Source organism: Mytilus galloprovincialis, chromosome 3 (genome assembly GCF_965363235.1).
Source record: "Mytilus galloprovincialis chromosome 3, xbMytGall1.hap1.1, whole genome shotgun sequence".
NCBI lineage: Eukaryota > Metazoa > Mollusca > Bivalvia > Mytilida > Mytilidae > Mytilus > Mytilus galloprovincialis.
This window is the reverse complement of record NC_134840.1, coordinates 30656312-30680989: the sequence shown is the minus strand read 5'-3', so window position 1 is coordinate 30680989 and position 24678 is coordinate 30656312. Positions and strand designations below refer to the sequence as shown.

Genomic DNA, 24678 nt, shown 5'->3' with positions numbered 1-24678 from the left:
GAGCAAAAAACGTCATTTTTTGCTGTAGATTTATCAAAATTAAAAACAAATTACTATTTACAGTCTTATAAAATTTGGTCCACACATTCTCCCTGCAAAATGAAACAAAATTTCGTTTTAAAAAATGGGGGTCCATGAACTCGTTTTCAAATTAAAACAGTTTGAATGATAAAAATCAGTCGGAAAATGCATCTTTTCCCGATATGTCACAGTTTGACGTCGCGAAAATAACATTTTATGTTAGTAACGTCATTACCTCCCCTGTAACTGTATCGTATGTCCTTAAGAAGTAAAATCAAGTATTTCTGTATTTTTTTATGTCCCTCCTACTATGAAGTGATACCCTCTTGTCCATCTGTATGTCCTGAAATAAGTTAATAACTAAAACTTAAGTTTGCCTCAACCAAATGTTATGAAACTTACATACACAATGCTTATTAACACAAAACACAGATCAATTTCAGGTTCAATTTGGGTTGCATCACTTTAACTATTCTTGAGTTATGTCCCTTTATAACATTCTATGCTGCAGTCATAAAGTATAAAAAATATAACATGAAGTTCTGGGAACATTGGTTATAACAATTAATTTTGCCAACCAAGTTATAGAAAATAGAACAGAATTAACATCAAGATGGCCTTATATAGTACATATGACAAAATATTATTGAGTAAAGAAGACACATAAAGACAATTAATAAAGGGTACCTACCTCTTCCCTTAGTTTTAAGTACACTGTATGTGTATATGCCATAAGAAAAAGTACATAAACAATTGACATTAAAATTAACATTAAAAGTCACCAATAAAATTATCGATTTGAACATAGAATGAGGCAATGATACAAGTCTCATCAAATGATAGCACATACTGTTCTTTAATAATGGTACTAAACTGGTAAGAAAAGGTGGGTGTTTTTAGCAGACACTTCCTAGTGACCATTTTGTGCCATCCAGTATCCAGTAGTAGTTGATTGCATCTAAGCTTATTGCAATAGTTTTGAATAATAAATCATTGGTAACAGTTTAATAAGTTTAAGTGGTGTTATTGGAAGTTTTATTTCATAAATGATAAATGGGTAATGTACATATAATTGCTGAAGGAACAGTAATGGAACGGGGCAAATTACCACTGGAACTCATCTATTTAGTATTGATCTGGTCCTGTACAACCCAGTGATTGGTCTCAATGGTTATTTTCCGTATCATGTTTTCATGATGTACCATGGATTGATGTTACAAACATAATAACATATGCCAAAATTCTTTTTTCACACCTGTAATGGGTTTCGTCTCATGATGCATTCTGGTTGATTGCATTATATGAATTTAACTGCAGTGCAGTATTTATCTAAATGAAACAATTACAGATGCTTCAACAGCTAGGTTTCTGATATGTTACAATTCACACATTGAGAAGTATTGACATCAGTTTTAACATTAGAGTATCTCATCTGTTATGCCTCTTAAACCTTTGTCTCTAAGATATGTGTCCAGAAAGTGTATATTATTTTTATAAGACCGCAAATTTTTTTTGGGTTCGTATAATGCTATGATGTTGACGTTATCATCGTCCGAACACACACATTTGGTTTTTGGACAATAATTATACCCCACGCAACGAAGTTGCGGAGGGTATAATGTTTTTGACCTGTCCGTCCGTCAGTCCGTCAGTCCTGTTTCTTGTCATCGCAACTCCTCTCAAACCACACAACAGAATTTCACGAAACCTTTTCAGATAATAAGGACATACTATGTAGTTGTGCATATCGACAGGAAATTGCGATTCAATTTTTTTTTCTAGGAGTTACGTCCCTTTGAACTTATTTACTTTAATGTACTACTGCAACAGTTTGTCATCGTAACTCCTCTCAAACCACACAACATTTGACCCGTCCGTCCGTCCGTCAGTCCGTCAGTCTTGTTTCTTGTCATCGCAACTCCTCTCAAACCACACAACAGAATTTCACGAAACCTTTTCAGATAATAAGGACATACTATGTAGTTGTGCATATCGACGGGAAATTGCGATTCAATTTTTTTTCTAGGAGTTACGCCCCTTTGAACTTATTTACTTTTATGTACTACTGCAACAGTTTGTCATCGCAACTCCTCTCAAACCACACAACAGAATTTCACGAAACCTTTTCAGATAATAAGGACATACTATGTAGTTGTGCATATCGACGGGAAATTGCGATTCAATTTTTTTTCTAGGAGTTACGCCCCTTTGAACTTATTTACTTTAATGTACTACTGCAACAGTTTGTCATCGCAACTCCTCTCAAACCACACAACTGAATTTCACGAAACCTTTTCAGATAATAAGGACATACTATGTAGTTGTGCATATCGACGGGAAATTGCGATTCAATTTTTTTTCTAGGAGTTACGCCCCTTTGAACTTATTTACTTTAATGTACTACTGCAACAGTTTGTCATCGCAACTCCTCTCAAACCACACAACAGAATTTCACGAAACTTTGTAGATAATAAGGACATACTATGTAGATGTGCATATCAACAGGAAATTACGGTTCAATTTTTCTTCTAGGAGTTAAGCCCCTTTGAACTTATTTGCTTCAATGTACTTCTCCAACAGTTTGTCATCTCAACTCCTCTGAAAACACACAACAGAATTTCATGAAATTTTGTAGATAATAAGGACATACTATGTATATTGACAGGAAATTATTATTCAATATTTTTTCTTATACAATTTTTTTTTCTTATACTTATTTAATTTCTCCAATGACAATGTGGGGACGTGGGGTATGTGAGCGTGCTCACTAAGGTTCTTTAATTTTAGTTTAAGATTGAATCTCTATGAAATTTTACAAGAAAATTCAACACCACAAAAAGAGGTAAAAAAAAGCATGTTTGTAATTTCTGGACAATAACTTGTGTGTAAGTGTATGGATCTCTCCGAAATTGTACCACAAGGTTCCATATCACAAAGAGAAGGTTGTGATTGAGTAAGGGGAAAACTTGGGGGTATTCATATTTTTTTTTTTTCTAAAATTTTCAAAAATTTTTGGTTAATTTACAAAAAGAAATCTTCACATGCACAGTATTGCACAATAGATTTTTAAGATCTTTGACCACGTCTATTTTGTGTCAGAAACCTAAATTATGTCAACATTTGATCACAATTCAAATATAGACAGTATCAAGCTTGTATCAAAATTTGCCCTTATTGTTAAGGGTTTGACATATGCATTTTTTTAGTGTTAAGGGTTTGACATAAGCATTTTTAACCGAATTTTTGTGACAAAAATGTCGGTTATTGATTTGGGGATGTACGGTGGGTGGTCGGGCGGGCAGGCGGCAATCAAATGTTGTCCGTGCATTAACTCATGAACCGTTCAACCAAAGCTTTTAAAATTTTAATATGTTATTACTGACAACTATACAAAGGTCAAGTTCAATAATGGCGATTTTGACTTTTACCGTTCAGGAGTTATGGTTCTTGAAAGATTGAAAAATGGAGTTTCCAGTCGTGTCCGTGCATTTACGCATGAACTGTTCTATCAAAGCTTCCCAAATTTTAATATCTTGTTACTGATGACAGAATGGAGGTCAAGTTCAATAATGACAATTTTGACTTTTACCGTTCAGGAGTTATGGTTCTTGAAAGATTGAAAAATTGTGTTTCCTGTCATGTTGTTGGGTTTACTAAGAACTGTTCAACCAAAGCTTTTCAAATTTAATATGTTGTTATTGATGAAAAAATGGAGGTCAAATTTGATATTGACGATTTTGACTTTCACTATTCATCAGTTATGGTCCTTGTGATATTGAAAAATGTCAGGACACAAATAAATGTTAATAAATCTGGTTTGCTGTCGCTCTGACAGCCTCTTGTTTCCATTGGTCACCTACCTTATTATTCACCCTATATAGCAATCTTTAAGGTTGTTCATTAGTTTGTTCCTTGTCCAACAAATATTTTCGACACTCTTTTCAAAGAAACTACTATACAAAATTATTCATATTTTTCAAAAATGACACTCAGACATTTCCATAGAAAAACTGAACAACTGTTCAAGCAATGCTCTCCAAATCTAATATGTCGTTACTATTGCAAAATGGAAGTGCAGTTAGGTATTGATGATTTCCACTTTTGTACAGGAGTGATGGCCCTTGATTACTTTAAAAACAAATGACACTGATGAATGAAAGAAAAACCCAGTTTGCTGTCATATTGACAGCCTCTTGGTAATAATTGTAACTTTGTACATGTACTTACGACTTCATAAAAGTTATAAATTTCATAGTTACCTAAGGAGCTAGCCTATGTAGGTTACTTGAATTTGAATTGCTTATTAATTTTCCAACATAAAAAATCAGAACTGGAAGTAGTACACAATTTTCTTGATCAAATCGATGCACCATGATTGCTACAAAAATATCAAAGGAGTGAAAATAGTTTTGTCTTATAAAGTGCTTTTATTGATGTTAGCTTATGCCATTTAAATGAAATTACTAGTAAAATTGCAAAATTATGGTTAACTGCTATTCTTGTATTGTTTAATATTTTGAAAATTACTGCAAGCGTAAAGTTTTGGTATAATCAAAGACCACCTCAAAGATGATTGTGTAGCCTTGGACAGAAGGAAAAAAATGTTTTAGATTTATGACTTAATGCAGCTATTTTTCCTGTCAGTTTTAGCTTTGACACTTTTATTATTTCTAGTCATGTAAAAGTTAGTGGGTTATTCAGCCAACTGTTGTCTGTTTCCAAAGGTCCTAATGATAGTTTGGTTCCTTGGGTATTTGCTGGAGTCACAGAATTTATAAGTGGTAGGGCAATGACTTTAATGTACAGTTGTATTAGCATTAATTTAGCACATCTCATTGGGGATTACTTGGCCCAACCCCCTCAGTCATGTTCTATTGACCTTGAAACTTTTGCTCAGTTTACATGTATAAGTTTGTGGTAAGGTAGGTCAGTTCAAGGGGAGCCACTAGTGGTAGGTTAATGAAATTTGGTATGATTGTATTAGCATTGACACATCTCATTACCATGGAGATTGTTGACACTGTATTTTCAGTTCATTGACTGAATGTTTTGCATATCGGTACCTTACATATTTTAAAAAGTATTGCTATTTTGATTTCAACATTTGCATTTTACTATCGAAATAGCAAAAAGGCGAGACATTTATCTGAGTTAACATATTATTATAAGTAATAAATGTTCTTCAATGAGAAAGTTTTACCTAATATAAATATTAATTCATTTTGGCTATGTATTTTCTCCAATCAAAAATTCAACAAAACCATGTGAAGTTTGTAATACCTTAATTAATAACCTTTGCAACTATTGTCTTACCATACCTTGCCATACATTATTTAGATGATTATTATCTTGTTAACACTGTCGAACTTTTTAACTTTTCAGAAAAGGAACATTTGAACAAAATTTTATTACATACTGACATTTAATTTCAACTTTTGCTGAAAAGAAATTCCTTCCAATGTACATTTTCTCTAACAGAATTAAGCTGAAAATTTGAAATTTGAAAATATAATCATCAAATACTTGCATTCTTCAAAGATTTAACTTTGCAGCATAATGCTATACTTAAATTAGAATACTCAGTGCATAAGTCCAAGCTTCACTTAAAAACTATTCATATCAGCTCAGTTCAACATAGCAAATCATTTATAAGAAAGGGGATCTTATTTAAACCTTTCTAAGTGTAATGCATAATTGATGCATATTTTAAAATTTATGACTAGGGACTTTTTTCTAATTTCAACATCTAATTGTTTGTCATCAGAATCGATACTTGCTAATCATGTATAATTTTATAATTAATGTTTACAGCATTTTGAATGCTGTATTTATTTTGACCCGAAAATAGTCCAGTGCATATATGTGAATATGTTCTGATGTCTATAGAACCTAGCAATAAAACAATACTACCATTATAAAACATTCATAAGAAAAATTGGATTATGGGGTGTATTGTATTCTTCTTGGGATAATTGAATATAATATTCTTTTTTTAAGTTGCATGTTGTTACTGAGGAAGGAGAAATAAACATTTATGAAGTATAAAAAGTGTCGATATTGATGAGTCCCATTAATGACGTTCTCTCATTTGTCACATGTTACAAATTGTTTAATATGTAGAGGCAATTGTAGATGAAACATTTATTATGGACAAATGGTTTTGTGAGTTCAGAAACATAGTATTGTGTTCTAAGGAATTAAACTAAAAATGGTTTTATATCCTGGACGTCAGATTTTTGTCTCAAGGTCTGAACCTGTGCTTTATGCAATTCAAATTAGAAGGTAATAAATTTGATATTATACTTTCTTATTTTGTTTTTGTGTGGTTTATTGCATTTTAGATATTTTATATTTAATTTGTTTCCAACATTGAATAATTAAGAAAAGCTGTTATTAGGATAAATGAATATAATTTTTTTTTAAAATACTGTGGATTCATTTATTTTCGAGTCTATAAATTTTTCGTGGATTGAAGAGAATTGTATTTTCTTGGATAATTGACCAAAAGAGAATGATGTCTGCAAATAGCTTATAGATAATTATACATCATTGAACATTTAGACTTATAGTTCACTATTAAAACCAACTTATAGCAATAAATTCAATATATAACAAGATAGTTTTTTTCTGTGTGCTTGACACATGTTTTTGAAGAGTTAAAAAAAATCTTCTTTTTTTTTGATATACCAATATATCTCTATCAAATGTGTGTCAGTTTAAAATGAAAAGGTTTTATGAAGAATTTTTGTTTAAGTAGATAGATATTTGTTATCCTTATTGGGGATAGTTATAACTTTATATCAAATGGACTATATAATGAGAAATCTTTTCATGCCCCCGCTGTAACAGAGGGGGCATTAAGTTTTACCCTTGTCCATCTGTATGTACGTCCAAAAGTTGTTTTCCGTTCTCTTTAGTTTGCCTGAACCAAATGTTATGAAACTTCTACACAATGCTTATTACTAGAAAACATAGACCCCAAGTTTGAATTTAGGTGGTGTGCCTTTAACAGTTCTAGAATTAAGCCCCTTTACACATGGAAAGATTCAGCGTCTCGTTTTCTATCTTTAGTTTGCCTCAACCAAATGTAATAAAACTTATAGACCACGCTTATTACTAATAAATACAGATCAAGTATGAATTTTTGGGATGTCACTTTAACCGTTCTTGAGTTATGCTTCATTACAATTTATGGAAAAATTGCTGAATTTTTATTTTCCATTCTCTTCCTGAAGTTAGCTATGAAACCTGTACATTATGCTTATTACCACAAAACTTAGATCAAGTGCAAATTTGGGTAGCTGAACTTTTATCATTTTTCAGTTATGTTACCTTATTACTTTATATAATATGCATGTTACTTTATTACTTTATATAATATGCATGTTACTTTATTACTTTATATAATATGCAAGTGGGGCCATCATCTGTGTCCCATTGACGTATTCCCTATATATTTTTTTAATTTATTTTTTTTTAGACAAAAACCACAAGTCTTAATTTTGTGTCCTTACAATTTTGCTCTTTTTAGAAAAAAATGATTCTGAGACTTCTCATACAAAGTTGAAACTGTTAGCGTTTGCAAATACATCAAATAATTCTGATAGTCTCCTTAGTTATTGAAAGAAAGAACAAAACTACATCCAATGCCCCATGGTATTTTAAGGACTTTTCATTTTTTTCAAATTAATATACAATAAATTAATCTAAAGCATGTAAGTCTGTGTTGAACCAAAATTTTTCAAACTGTAAATGAGGGGCTCACTGTGCCATTGGGATTAGTGTATGTAAAATGATAGTTGCCAATGGAAGAATGATAGATATATATATTGCATGACAAAAAGTATTCTTATAATTAGTTAACTGATTTTCATCAATATTTTATCCAACTGCAATATTTTAGATAATGAGTCTCCAAATTTAAAAATTGTTAATAACAAAGTAAATAGAAACACATTTGAAAACATATTACTCTAATTGTATGCCTTTTTGTTCAATTTCATTATTGTAGAAATAGATAGTGGTATAATGTGTATGGCACTATTTGTGATAGGATTTCATTTGTTTAGTTTTAGAAAAGCAATGCCACTTGTGTATACAGATGGAATATTCAGCTATCTGAAATAAGTCTAAAATCAGTTAATGTTATTTTAGTTATTGACATTATATTGATTTTTTTTTAATTCTTCCCAAAAAATATTAACTTTTGAACAATAAAAACAGCTTTTTGTAAAATTAATACCTGTATATTAGATACCAAATCAGCTGTATTGAAAGAACAATAAAAGAATAGGAATCCAACTGACCTTAAACATAGAGTGGGGCGCTCATATTCGCCGTGGACACAATTTCGCCATTTTATGATTTTGAGGTGTAAAAACTTCAAAGGATGGTTGAAATGGAAGAAATATGCCGTTAAATTATATTTTTATAACAAATATGATTATTTTTGAAAATGAGACTAAATTTCGGCACTTACGGCAAAGGACCGAAAAATGGACAACGATTTTCAGCTAATTTCCTGAATGAAAAAAAAAACGATTTCAAAGAAGCATTCCTTAGTAATTCTTTGACTGATTGCCCTAAATTTCATTTTTTTACACCTTTCAAATGTCTGCTATTCGTCTATAATGAAATTTATTTGATAAATATTGTTTAAAGCTGCAGTTATTTGGTTTTAAATAGATATGTAAAAACGGCGAATATGTGTCCCCTGTTGACAAAAAATTAGGAAATTTCATACACCCTTCAATCCAACTTTTCAGATGATTTTACTCAAAACAAACACGTTTTCAAGCTAAGAATAGGTTGCATTTGAAGTTATCTTCATATAGAAATATCAGTTTACTTCAAAACCATAAAGACCTAACAATAAACTGAAGAAAACATGGAAAGATATGGCGAAAATGATCACCCCACTCTAGCAATCTTAATCACAACTAAACCAATTTATTTTTGTGGGAAACTTTTTTCTCAATTAGCGCATTTAAAAGATATGTTTTTCATGCCCCTGCCATAGTGGAGGGTGCATTAAGTTTACTCTTGTTTGTCTGTATTCTTGTCTATCCCAAAATTGGTTTCTGTTCTCTAACTTGGATGGCATCACTTTTACCTGTTCTTGAGTTATGCCCCTTTATATATTTACACGAAGGAGGCATTTGTGGCCCATAGACACATTCTCAATTTATTCAAAAATGCTTTAATGAGGAATGTATACATCATGATGTGATTGTTATAAGAATAGCAACCTATAAATTACAATTCAATGATCATGGATACAGTGTAAATTTTAAATAAATTTTGGGTGACCTAGTTTGCCAATTAATATGAAAATTAGTTTATGAAAGCACATGTCAAAAGAATGGTATTGCAAATGATTTTAAATATAGTAAAGGTAGCTAAGTGTCTTATGTTTATTCAGCAATGATTGAAAGATGCCAGGAATCAGAATCAGTGGATATGAAGAGAAAAAAAAGTTGTCCTACAAAAGCATATTAGCAGATTGGAAACTCACACATCAGTATTTGTAACCTTTCATCAGCTTAGCTACATAAATCACAAATCCTAGGACATTTATGCCAGAAACAGTCAAACCACCCAAAGATCCTTCTAAGAAAGAATGTACATTGAATAACATCAAAATCATATCTTTGTCTTGAGTTTTGATGCGTTTTGTTGTTTGATTTTGCCATGTGATTATGGACTTTCCGAATTGATTTTCCTCTAAGTTCAGTATTTTTTGTGATTTTACTTTTTATTGTACAGAATAATTTATTGAGAAACAAGTAGATGGAAAAATTGTATATTTTGTTCTTACTATATTTTATTTTTTATTTGTATTTCAGAATGAATGATGTTATAGTGAAAGTAAATGAGACAGATACATCTAGTGCAACACACTCTGAAGCTGTTGATGCTTTAAAACAAGCTGGAACTAGAGTAGTATTGGTATGTATTATTATGCCAAGGCTTTAAAACAAGCTCGAACTAGAGTAGTATTGGTATGTATTATTATGCCAATACTTTAAAACAAGCTGGAACTAGAGTAGTATTGGTATGTATTATTATGCCAATGCTTTAAAACAAGCTGGACCTAGAGTAGTATTGGTATGTATTATTATGCCAAGGCTTTAAAACAAGCTGGAACTAGAGTAGTATTGGTATGTATTATTATGCCAATGCTTTAAAACAAGCTGGAACTAGAGTAGTATTGGTATGCATTATTGTGCCAAGGCTTTAAAACAAGCTGGAACTAGAGTAGTATTGGTATGTATTATTATGCCAATGCTTTAAAACAAGCTGGAACTAGAGTAGTATTGGTATGTATTATTATGCCAATGCTTTAAAACAAGCTGGAACTAGAGTAGTATTGGTATGTATTATTATGCCAAGGCTTTAAAACAAGCTGGACCTAGAGTAGTATTGGTATGTATTATTATGCCAAGGCTTTAAAACAAGCTGGAACTAGAGTAGTATTGGTATGTATTATTATGCCAATGCTTTTAAACAAGCTGGAACTAGAGTAGTATTGGTATGTATTATTATCTTACCTCCTATACATTTCCAGGAATTTGATTGGTTAAAAGCGTCCGCGTGCAAACCGTGTATATTTGATATTAGGTTAGTAGGGAGGCGGGGCTTATCTCATACACGGTTAGTAGTGGAGTTACGTCCCTTTATATTCCTTATTAGGTAAAAAGGGGGCGGGGCTTATTTCATACACGGTTAGTAATGGTGTTATGTCCCTTTATAAAAAACAAAACGGTACTGAGAAAAAATCTTAAAAGTTCCAACAGACGAAGAAATTGATGATTAAGATTGAAATATATTCATAAAACACATTTAAACCTTACAAGTCGTTATTGTTGGCATCTGTTTTTGTAGGGTCAATGGAAGTATTTTCTTAGTGCTAACAGTATTGAAGACTTACTCATTTTGAGAATCACTCGTCTTAATTTCACACGTTAAGATAGTCGGTAAGATAAATTCGTTACATAGTGTGCTAGTGACGTAATACGGTATATATGGGGTCAGTAAATTCCATATGGGGATTCGAGCTTCGCTCTCACCCCATATGGAATTTACTGACCCCATATATACCGTATTAGGTCACTAGCACACTATGTAACTAATATTATGCCAATACTTTAAAACAAGCTGGAACTAGAGTAGTATTGGTATGTATTATTATGCCAAGGCTTTAAAACAAGCTGGAACTAGAGTAGTATTGGTATGTATTATTATGCCAATGCTTTAAAACAAGCTGGAACTAGAGTAGTATTGGTATGTATTATTATGCCAATGCTTTAATACAAGCTGGAACTAGAGTAGTATTGGTATGCATTATTGTGCCAAGGCTTTAAAACAAGCTGGAACTAGAGTAGTATTGGTATGTATTATTATGCCAAGGCTTTAAAACAAGCTGGAACTAGAGTAGTATTGGTATGTATTATTATGCCAATGCTTTAAAACAAGCTGGAACTAGAGTAGTATTGGTATGTATTATTGTGCTAAGGCTTTAAAACATTTTCATTTACTGTTTTACATTGTTTACTTGGTATAACTATTGCAAGCTAGAAATAACCAGATATGTAAAAAAGAGAGGAAAAAGAAATTGTTAATTAGACACCTACAAAATGATACCATAGAGAATTTAAAACAATCAGGACAAAAAAAAAAATGAAAAGCTTTACAATACATGTAGTATTAAAAGTGATATGAAAAATGATATGCATTGCTGATGTTTGATTTTGATGGGCATCATGACATCAGTAATGAAATGATAGGAGATGCAATGCAACATGGCACTGTTTACATATCTTACAGATCATATGTATACTGTATGCTAGACAATACCAATATCATAAATCAGTGACAGTAGACAAATTAACTGTATAATAATAAGACATTTTGTGTAGATATGCTAAACAATTGTCAAGATATTATAAATGTTGGATAGACTTCTTTGCTTTTTCTACTTTATTTACATTGAAAGTCAATGTTATTTACATTTAAATACAATGTAACGAAATCCTGAATTGCATTTTTTTTTTAAATCAACTCGTGGACAAACAATGTTGATAATAAACTCAATCACTACTAACATTCATGGATTAATGTGTTTTAGTTACTTATGGAATAATTTTCTACATTTGAATTTTTATACGACCGCAAAAACAATTTTTGCGTCGTATTAATGGTATCATGTTGTTGTCGTCGTCGTCCGAGAACACATTTAGTTTCCGGACAATAACTTTTGTTTAAGTGAATGGATCTCTATAGATTTTTACCAGAAGGTTCAATATCACTATAGGAAGGTTAGGATTGATTTTGGGGGTTATGGTCCCAATAGTTAAGGAATTAGGGGCCAAAAAAAGGGGACCCAAAATAAGCATTTTGTAGTTTTCAAACAATAACTTGTGTTTAAGTGTATGAATCTCTCTGAAATTATACCACAAGTTTCCATACCATGAAGGGACGGCTAGTATTAACTTTGGGGGGTTATTGCTCAAAATGTTTTGGAATTAAGGGCAAAAGGGCCAAAAAGGGGGAAAAACTAGGTTTTTCTGGTCAATGGACAATTAAAACAATTTAAAAGCAGTGTAAGGGAGGTAATTCAAAATCATTTAGATTAAACTACTTGTAAATTATGTATAAAGAAATGTAAGGTTTTGGACTAATTGCAAAAAAGGGGGTCAGAAGTAGTTTTCAATTTTTTTTCTTCAAATTTCTCAAATTCCAAATCTTTTAAAAGTTTGAAGAAGAAATCTTTAATTGCACAATATTGTGCAATAGATTTGTAAGATCTTGACATTTGTTTTGTGTCAAAAACTAATATGTCAAAAATTCACAACCCAAATTCAGAGCTGTATCATGTGTATCAAGGTTGAATGTTGTATCCCTACTTGCCCCAACTGTTCAGGGTTCAACCTCTGCGGTCGTATAAAGCTGCACCCTGAGGAGCACCTGGTTGGATTTGTTATTACATGTATAGAATTTGTATCTCTTGCAATTATTCGTGTAAGGCTATGAACACTTGAGAATTTTTTATTAAGAGATGTATTTTATTTTGTTTTGAATTTTAAAAAAGAAGATGTGGTATGATTGCTAATGAGACAACTCTCCACAAGAGACCAAAATGACACAGAAATTAACAACTATAGGTCCCTGTATGGCCTTCAACAATGAGCAAAGCTCATACCACATAGTCACAAGGTTGGCAAAAAAGCGGTCAATACTAGTATTCAATACTAGTATTGACCATGCCAGTGGTAAATACCGGTATTTACCGGGAAATACTGGCAAATACTGGGAAATACAGGCAAATACTGGTCGATTGAAATTTTTTAGTGGTCATTACTATAAAAACCACTATCTACTTGATCAATTATAATTACAATTAATAATTAATTTATATAGAAAGTGTTCAAATCATTTTTAATGCTTTCATTTCTAATTCTATTGTAAATTCAAACAGGGATCTACATTGATTAATGTGTACATAATATTATAGTAAAAGGTAAAAACTTTTTGTCCCTGCTTCAAATTTCCATTTCCAGCATGAAGAAGATTTTTTATCTCACAGTTAAATAGCTATAAACAGGAAATAATTTATTGTTTAAGGGAGTCTTCATATATCAATTTTATTACTTTCAACCCATGTACTGTCAACTTTTATTGGAGGCTGTTGTTTTAGTAATTAAATTTTCACACATAGCAATGCCAGGTGATAGGTAAAAAGACCCATGTAACTTCATTTACCTGTAGTTTTATTTACCTTTAATTTTAATTACCTGTAAAATCATAATTTTGAATAAAAATATATTGATTTAAACATGTTGAAATCAAATATAAATTTGTATATATATATATATATATATATATATCTTAAGTACAATGAAGTATGCAATATCATAATTCATAAAAACTAAATTTTAAATCAGTAAGAATAAGTGTTATATAAATGAATAAAACATATCAAATTCATTAATTTTATAAGCTGACACATTATATTTGACTTTTTATCAAGATTTTACTTCAATTAATAGTAGAAACAACCATGAAAATTTCAATTGACCAGTATTTGCCAGTATTGACCACTTGGGGAGTATTGTCCGGGGCGGTAAATACCGGTAAATACCACTGGTAAATACCGGGGGTGGTATTTACCGCCCAACCTTGCATAGTCAGATATAAAAAGCCCTGAAATGACAATGGTAAAACAATTCAAACGAGAAAATTTTCTTTTTTAGTATGTAAAGAGATTGAGAGCACCTGCTGAAAATATTATGGAACTAGAATTAGTCAAAGGAAATAAAGGTAATAACAGTCATGATATGTTACAGAAAACACCAAAATACTACAATAAAAAGTCAAAAATTGCTATTCTTGTTTCAAAATAAGGAACCTTCTCTTTTGAAAAACAGTGACCATACTGAAAGAAAAAAACGGTCTCAAGATGTTTTAATCAGCCGGAAATTCTAACTTAAAAGAAATATTTTCCAACGAACTTTAACAATGTACATTGTTCAGGAGCAACAGTGCCATAATGTACTTTGCTTTAAGGTCACATTTATAACTCTACTGTTAATATACAACTGCTAATGGACAGTAGGTCTTGAATGTGTCCTTCACCCAGTCGTCATTGTTTGGCATTGATAATGATTTATTATTTACAGTTTTATAAATGCCAAGATGATTTCTTTTTGTAAACTACAAATCTAAGGTAGCAAGCAACCTTCTTGGATATCCTGGCCTTGATCATTTCTGATCAATAAAATAGAACTGTACTTGTTTATAATCAATATATTCATCAACAAGTTCATCTACATAAACATTGCATCACTAGGGACTGCCATTATACAATTTACAGAAGAAATAACTTAGTTGTCATGACATGTATATGGAAAATAAAATGGGTAATACATGTTATTATGAAATGAACATGACAGTCAAGGTTAATGATCAAATCCAATTGAGATTTCATGTTCTGTCTTTAAACAACAATAAAAACATAGATTAATTGTTTCTTGAAGGACGAAGAATGGTTCCAAATTATTTGTGTTTTTAGTGCTCTTTATTGTAACAAAAATTATGTAATTCCAAATTATATGATGTGACGAAAGCAAGGATGAAGCGTTAAATGAATTTATAATAAGAATATATGTTGTAGGTCTTGGTTTTAGTATTGCTGGTGGAATTGGTAATCAGCACATCCCTGGTGACAATGGTATTTTTGTAACAAAGATTATTGAAGGTGGAGCTGCTGAACAAGATGGCCGTCTGGCCACTGGTGACAGACTTATAGCTGTAATTATTAGGGGTTACTTATACAAATCAATCACACTTAATTAATGAACAACATGGCTGTCTGATCATTGGTGACAGATTCATAGGTGTTATTATTAGGTGTTACTTTAAAAATAACTATTACATGTAATGAACATGATGGCTGTCCGACAACTGGTGACAGACTCATAGCTGTAATTATTAGGGGTTACTTTCAAATGATGAACAGGATGGCTGTTTGACTAATGGCGACAAACTCATAGCTGTAATTATTAAATGTTACTATTTTGATTTCTATTACATGTAAGGAACATAATGACCGTCTGACTACTGGGGACAGATTATTAAGGGTTAGTTTTTGTGAGGTCTGCTAAAAAAAGTGGCAGAATGTGAGAGATAGGGATCACATACTGGTGGCAGCTATTACTTTATAGAGGATAAAAAACCTTGAGGCACAATACATTGTATGTGTTTACTTTATTTAAAGAACTTTGGGTCTGTCATATATCCATTGTCCTTCACCTCATTTTCATGGTTCAGTGACTGCTTAAAAAATGTAGTTTTTGACCCCGTGTAAAGTATTGTGGGGGATATAGAAAATACATTGTGTCCCTCCGTCCAGTCTTGTTAGTGCTCTCATTTCTTGTCCCTTGAAATATTAAATACATGTATCTGATTAGTCAATTATTATCATATTCCTATAAAACTTATACACTAGGTTAATATCAGCAAATGCTCGGTTTATAGTTAAAAAAAAAAAGAAGAGTTATGCCCCTTGGAATTATAAAATATGTGCAACACGGAGGCATTGGAATTTTGTTCTTTTATTGTCATGTATATTTCCGCTTATAATAAGTTAGAGGTAAATTATATTTAGTATATGGCAACTTGAGATGTGGTACGATTGCCAATGAGACAACTATCCACCAAAGTTAAAATGAAGTGAATGTATTCAATTATAGGCATTCATACAACCTTCAACAATGAGAAAAACCCATTTCGTATTCATGTCTGTCAGACAGGGTTCACATACCCTCCACTTCATTTCATTGATCAACATTGATGTTTTGTGATTGGGGCCATTTCTCAGATACTATAAAGTAGTTGTTAAACTATATGTGGTTTATGGAATGATTGTAAGGTGTACATGTCCTTCTGACAGGGTTCAAGTTTATGTGATACCTGTAGTGAAAATTAAAACTTTTATTTTTAGCTCACCTGGCCTGAAGGGCCATGTGAACTTTTCTCATCACTTTGCGTCCGTCGGCGTCGGCCAGCGTCGTCTGTTAACTTTTACAAAAATCTTCTCCTCTGAATATACTGGGCCAAATTAAACCAAACTTGGCCACAATCATTATTGGGGTATCTAGTTTAAAAAATGTTTCTGGTGACCCGGCCAACCACCAAGATGGCCGCCATGGCTAAAAATAGAACATAGGGGTAAAATGCAGTTTTTGGCTTATAACTAAAAAACCAAAGCATTTAGAGCAAATCTGACATGGAGTAAAATTGTTTATCAGGTGAAGATCTATCTGCCCTGAAATTTTCAAATGAATCTTACAACCTGTTGCCCCTGAATTGGTAATTTTAAGGAAATTTTGCTGTTTTTGTTATTATCTTGAATATTTTTATAGATAGAGATAAACTGTAAACAGCAATAATGTACAGCAAAGTAAGACTTAAAATTAAGTCAACATGACCAAAATGGTCAATTGACCCCCTAAGGAGTTATTGTCCTTTATAGTCAATTTTTAACAATTTTCATAAAAGGTAAGTTTTTACTAACATTTTCCACTGAAACTACTGAGCCAAGTTCATTATTGATAGAGATAATTGTAAGCAGCAAGAATGTTCAGTAAAGTAAGATGTACAAACACATCACCATCACCAAAACACAATTTTGTCATGAATCCATCTGCTTCCTTTGTTTGATATTCACATAGACCAAGGTGAGCGACACAGGCTCTTTAGAGCCTCTAGTTAAGACTTTCAACAAGAATTTCAATTGTTACCAGCATTTTCTATTAACTATTTCTTAACCAGCCTGATACAACACTAGACAATTAATCTGGAGAAAAAAACAAATGATTTGTCATATAAACATACAACTTGTCACAATGATTCAAAATGAAGATGAGAATTGTATGATTTCAGGTAAAAAAATCAAACTTAAGGCAATGTAACACATGATAAGACTTGTATGATTTCAGGTAAATAATTTAAACTTAGACAATGTCACACATGATAAGAATTATATGATTTCAGGTAAATAATTCAAACTTAGACAATGTCACACATGAAGATGCAGTGGCAGCATTAAAAGCTACAGCTGAAGTTGTACGATTAACAGTAGCCAAGCCATCTTATCAGCCTGAGCCTACAGAAGAACAATCTCCACCCTGTAAGTAACTGGTTACATGTCCGTCAGATAGGGTTCAACAGACCATAACCTCATTTCATGGAATAATGATCAATGTATAGTTTAATTGTTGGTTCAGTTAAAGTTCATTAAGTTTCAGAAAATTAAAAGCATTGGCAAACAGGAAGTATGTGTCTGACAAATCCAAAAGTGCTCATATGTTACAACTCATTATTGTCAAGAAAGAAAAGTGCTCAAATTATTATTTAATAGTCTTTCACATTTAAAATATCCTTTACTTGACTTGATTCTGCTGACAAAAAAAATCAAATACAGGTAAAAGGATGATTGCATATTATTAGTTCACCGTTCCAAAGGAACTGTGAGCTTTAGCCATCACTTGGCGCTCGTCGTCGTCGTCGTCCGTCTGGTGTAAACTATTTCAAACATCTTCTCCTCTGAAAGTACTGAACCAATTCCAACCAAACTTAAGCTGAATGATCCTTAGGGTATCTAGAATAAAGTTTGTGTTTTATTTTCTGTTTCATCAAAAAACATTGCCGCAAATGCTAAAAATAGAACCTACGGGTAAAATGCAGTTTTTGGCTTATATCTCAAAAACCAAAGCAGTAAGAGCAAATCTGACAAAGGGTTAAAGTGTGTATAAGGTAACATTCTATCAGCTCTGAAATTTTCAGATGAATCTAATAACCCATTGTTGAGTTGCTGCCACTAAATTGGTAATTTTAAGGAAATTTTGCAGTTTTTGGTTATAATCTTGAATAGTATTAATGATAAAGATAAACTGTAAACAGCAAATATGTTCAGCAAAGTAAGATCTACAAATGAGTTTTATATGACCAAAATTGTCATTTGACCCCTTAAAGAGTTATTGCCCTTTAAGGACAATTGTACACAATTTGTTTAAAAAACAAAATACTATGAAATTGGACACTTTAAACTCTTAAACAGAAGATAAATGCCAAAAAATCAAGGTGAGTGATTCAGGCTCTTGAGAGCCTCTTGTTACTAATCTATATCCATTGCATGAAATCATACAGACCTAGAAAAATTGCAATTATACTGTTGCAAGTGCTTGCCTGAGTATTTTTATGCCCCACCTACGATAGTAGAGGGGCATTATGTGTTCTGGTCTGTGCCTCCGTTCGTCCGTCCGTCTGTGCGTCCCTTAGTCCGTTCAGCTTCAGGTTAAAGTTTTTGAAGAAGTTGAAGTCTAATCAACTTGAAACTTAGTACACATGTTCCCTATGATATGATCTTTCTAATTTTAATTCCAAATTAAAGTTTTGACCCCTATTTCACAGTCCACTGAACATAGAAAATGATAGTGCGAGTGGGGCATCCGTGTACTTGGGACACATTCTTGTTATTTATATTTATGTTTATATCGTGTCATAGAACCTATTTAATTCTTAGCAGATCATCTTAATGGTTATCTAGATTTGAACATTTTTTAAATGCACATGAAATGATGATGTCTTAAAACAAGTTGATGCATTGTAACTTTTTTGCTAAAAGGGAACCAGTTGTCAAAATTTTTGTTCATCAATTTGACTTTAATTCACATATTTTTAAAACACATATCAAAATTACAAAAAGTCTTTAAATAAATAGTTAACAATGCATATACTAAAACATCTACACGAGTGAATCCTACACCTTCTAACAATACAAGCTTATAGAATAGTCAGGATGGATACAGAAGTATGCTGCACGTCTCAAAAACTGGTGGAAAATAAACTTTAAAAAGACAACAACATTCTTGATTACTACAAAGAAATGCTTTACTCTGGTGTACATGTTTCACCCTCTTACGGTGGTGTCTTCAGTACAATTTAATGAAAGGTAACAAGTGGTGAAGTACATAAAATGTGGTTACAAAATGTCTTTTTAACCTTTTTGTAACTCTATATGAACTAAGTAAGGAATGATTATGAATTTTTATGCTTGTCATACAGATTACAAATACAAGATCCAGATCCAAATATGGTCAGTTTAATGTCTAGGCAAATGGAGTGTCTTTCTGAACTCTATAAAATGTTTTAAGTAATGGGTTTTGTATTATTGCAGCACCAAGGAGAGCTAACATTGCTGTAGTAGCTCCAACATCAAGTCCTGATAACAGGATTGCCTCTGATAACAGGTCACATTCAGATCATTCACCTCCTACGCCTCCTGGTAAACCAAACACACACAGTTACGAGGACCTTCCCAGGTAAGATCATTGTTGTAAGGAATTTGATTGAGTTTGATTGGAACTTATTAGAGCTTGAGATCTCTTCTGCAGCAATAAAATAAGCATTTAGTGTGGTGTGAAGTAAAAAAAAACCTTTTGGGCATGAATTGATATCTATTGTCAGCATGTCCCTATTTGATATTCTCTGAAACAGACAATCTTGAACTATTTTCTTTCTTTCAACCTTTCAGGACAAAATATAATGAGTATTATATAGCATTATAAAGCTATTAAAAGAAAATCACTTATATGTGAAAGCATGTAAAATTAGAACACACTTTCAAGCACTCAACAAAAGCATCTTTCTTTAAAGATATGAAATTTGGTCAAACAAATATCAAGAGTTATATCAATATTTGAATTTTTCCCTTTTCAACAGAACACTAGTGTGTCTTTCTGTTATAGGTCAACAAGTTTTTCTTATAAGGTGTTTTACTATCTGTTGTTTCAAAAACACATTAGATATTTTGTGGCATGTTGGAATTTTAGATGTTAGAATTGACAAAATCCTAGAATTTTTGCATGTCTAAGATTTTTATATTAGCAGTTCCACCTTTTACGAATTTTAGTCTTTGCTTCACATATTTTGTTTTGAGTTGCATTTAATTTTATTATTGCATGCATGAAGACAGAATAAGATTGGATTTTGTTCTTTTTGAGGGTCAGTCTATGACCATTTTCTATCATACTGTATCCTGAAGTTCTGTTTTGTCTGCTGCAATGAAATAAATCTGTTTGACCTAAAAAAAAAATATTGATGTACGATAAACAGCTTGTATGAATTTCATCTATATTTATTCCTCTCTTTAATATAAATATTAATATGCTTCTGTACAAAGGGAAATATTTCAATAATATTTTTCGTTAATGATGCTAAAAAATCTCATTAGGTTATTCCAGATATTAGTTGATTAATTTATGAGTTTTTATTTGTAATCAATATTATTACAAAGGAGCAACCTTTACTTTCAAAACTCAAGTTTGGAGTTCCAAATTAACAATTTTTTAGTGTCAAATGAAAATTGTTTTATTGATAGCTTGAAGATGCGAGTAAATATTGTTTCTGAAGAACTATTAAATGAAAGTTTTAACGTGAAAATATCATAAAATTGTTTTAGAATCCAAAAACTATCATGCTTTAAATAAACATTCAAATTATCTGGAATAAGCTAAAAACGGAGTTTAAAAACAATATATATAAACATGTGTAATTTGCTGAACTTTAATTATTGAAGTATACTCGATAACAATCAAAATTTATAAAATAAATATAATAAACAATGACCATCATAAGAAATGCAACACTATATAGGGATCAGACATTCTTGGATAATGCATCAAATGGATTTGTTATTACATGTGTTTCAGTCAATTGGCATTTAATTCTACATACAGACGAAAATTTATGTTCATTCTTAGATGAAAATTGAGTTTGAGTTGATCTTAAGTTTGAACATTTCTAGATATAAATTGAATTTGGTTAGAATTGAACAATTGAACATAACAAAAATCCAAACTTAGGATGAACCTCCTCATCATTCACCATCTTTAAGGTGAAATATTTATGAAAACCTTTGTATGGTTTACCATGTTTAGGGAGAAATATTTAGGAAAACCGTTTAAAGAAATAAATTTTAAAAAATCTCAATATCATTCACCATATTTAGGGGGAAATATTTAGAATTTTCAACTGATTTTGAACTTTGAGTACATTCGTCAGCAGTTTATTGCATTAGTTTTGCATTTCTTCTGAGGCTTGATATATAAGAATAATTAATACAAAGTAAAGAAGTAATTAGTTACGATAGATAATTTGTGGCACAACTGTCACTAATTCACAATCATAGGAAATAGTGATGTAAATTTATATATATTGTATGGTAGGATTTGAAATTCCTGATAAAAATTATAAAAAAATATCCAAATTGATATGATTAAAATATCTTTTGTAACTGTTTCAAGTACTTTTATTTATTTATTTGGTGAAGGTTTTATTTAAAGAAGTTTTTTTCTTCTTTTCTTTGTAAGGAGTAAGAAGAGTCAACGATAATAAAGGGAGACAACAAGATAACTGGTTCAACTTGCCATAATAACCTGTGCAATCGGCTATATACATAATATATATATATGTCTGCTTTATATAAGGCCAACTAAAATTAATAAGTAGATTTTCATCCAAATTTTTGAAAAAAATGGGGCGGGTGGGAGGATTTTATTTTTAAAATTTTATTTCATATGAAACCTTTTTGTCATGTGTTATTTATATATGCAAGTGTTATAATAAGCTTATATCATGTAAATACATCCATAAGGTATCGTGTATCAGACAATATCAATCAAAACCAAGGAGTAACCAAAGACTCATAAAACCAAAAGACATTTACATCAAGTTACAAATAATAAGTAGGAAACAACACGAACTCCACTAAAAACCAGGGGTGAAATCTGGTGCTCCAAAATGGTAAGCATTTCCTGACCGTATACGGCACACGTCGGGTTATTTCTTTGTTCAGTTCGGTAATGATGAAAGGTTGTTATTACTGAGGAAGAATATCACTGAGACATAATTTCTGACACACTTTTGTCATAATGGCCAGTCAGGTCATGATGGCGACCATTAAATTGCTTGAGTGATGACCTTAATTTGATTGATTCATAGCCCTGACAGCTGTCTTAGCAAATTTTGTAGTATTCCTCTTTCAACAAAATCAACGTACTTTGAGCTAGCTCTAGAGTAACGTATCAATTGAGACACATATACTCCATATGCTGGTTCCGCTTTCTCAAAATTATAAATATAAAAGCTAAATCTACATCTAAGAGCTTGCTATGAATTAATAAATTAAAAAAGCGTATGTTTGTTGATTTTTTTTTAACTCAATATACGGTCACCAATCTAAAAAGTTCATGCTTGTGTCATTTTCTTTATTCCGGTCAATTGTGTTCCACGATTCTAACACTTTTTGGTTTCATTCACAGTCCAAATTTTTTGACACAAAGTTATTGCATAAATAAAATAAATCCTAGGTGTTTTACTCACAAACATTTGTGACATTTGTGACATACGTTACGGCGATTTGCGTTCTTGGACACAGCGTATTACTCGTAACCCGAATATTTCACGCCCTTCTCGTAATCAATCTCTATTCTCGGTAAATGATGTTGTCATCATAGATCAGCAGAATATATCGACTTAATCATTCAGTAAGAATACTTTACGAAATAAGAAAACCAAAATTTGAAACAGGAAGTTTTACATGAAACGAAATTATCGACGGTTACCGGTAACGGAAATGAACAAAATCCGGAAATTGTATTTTTTTCAAAAATAAAAAAAATCGGGGCGGGAAGATTTCAGAGGGGCGGGCGGGGATGAAAATCTATCAATTAATTTTAATTGGCCTAATATACATATAAATATTTAAATTTTATGCATTTATGTCAAAATATCATTTTTATTGGTTCTATTAAAATCTGATAGATTTCTTGTCTGTCTCCTTTTATCATCAGCATTGTGTTTTATACTCTTATCTACCAAAAATTGAAGTATCCTCTGGTTTTTATTTTACAGATATGTCCAGTGAAACAACATAACTTATACATAAGAATGCATTTGTAATGGGTGATGTATCCAAACTGGATTATCTCCTATTTACCAGAGACTCAGAGAAAATAACTCTAAAAATGTATATCATCACCCAGTACAAATGCATCATAAATATGATATTTAACTAAAGTATAACTTATGTTGCTTCTCTGGAGGTCTCTAATAAAAGTCTGTTTCACATGAGTTCCAAGTATACACTTTTTACGAAACTGTGAAATATTAAATAATAATTCACCATTATAAATAAATAAAGTTCTTGACTGTTGAAGTTGAATTTATAGTTGAGTTATCTCCCATTGACTATAGAAAGCTGATTAAATGTGATTTGTAGCTTGTTAAATTTGTATTCCATACACATATTTTGTACTGATTAAAATCTTCATATAAATTATATAATTTAAAAGACATACATCAATTTGATATAATGAATTTCAAAGAATACACTTATTAGAATAAGTTATATTTTTTCTGCATGAAATTTCTTTCCTTCCTTCCTTCCTTGATATTGCTAGAATAGATCTATGAGTTGAGGAATCTTCCATTTAGTTAAAAACATATATGGTATGCAGTGAAGGCTCTTTACAATTGTGATAACCATCTACAAAAGCAGATTTTAGAATTTCTCTCAAAACTTTCCCTCAACAAAATCATTCAACCATAGTTGAGATGTTTATGTGCCTTCACTGGGTCCCATGCATGTTTGGGAGAGATCTGTTTGCGCCAAATATGAGTCCTTTTGTGCCACAACTTTTTTCTCCAATGCTAAGTTTGCGCCACCTGTTTTAAAATCACATGGTATCATTTGCGCCAAAAATAAAACATGATTGGGCCAATAAGAAGAAAAAAGGAACTCCCTCCTCCTTTATTTGGACTTCAAACTGGCAGTTTACATGGCAAATATTTCCTTTTCTGAAACATACTTTCTTCTTACTGCTGCTGCATGGGTACTTACCAATTTAATGTATGTAGTAGCTTGTAACTTCACTCTATTGTCCAAAAAGACAAACATTGAAGGATGAAATGCGGAAAACAGATCATAATAATTCATGTGGAATGCTTCTGCTCCATTACTGGTACGTCTTGCGGTAGAAAGAGTTTCAGCCAATATGAATGGTGGGAACAAAGCAGTGTGTCATCAACATACAT

The 24678-nt window shown here is 31.6% G+C and overlaps 1 protein-coding gene across 4 annotated transcripts in view; it reads left to right on the top strand.

The window, feature by feature from the left end:
• Positions 1–24678, top strand: part of LOC143067683 (disks large homolog 1-like) — a 118047-nt gene that overhangs the window by 56247 nt on the left and 37122 nt on the right. For all 4 annotated transcript variants that reach the window (XM_076241136.1, XM_076241134.1, XM_076241137.1 and 1 more), the window contains 5 exons: positions 9867–9969; positions 14274–14340; positions 15194–15330; positions 17575–17710; positions 19760–19904. In XM_076241136.1, the coding sequence (XP_076097251.1) occupies positions 9867–9969; positions 14274–14340; positions 15194–15330; positions 17575–17710; positions 19760–19904 (588 nt within the window). The remainder of the gene's footprint in view (positions 1–9866; positions 9970–14273; positions 14341–15193; positions 15331–17574; positions 17711–19759; positions 19905–24678) is intronic.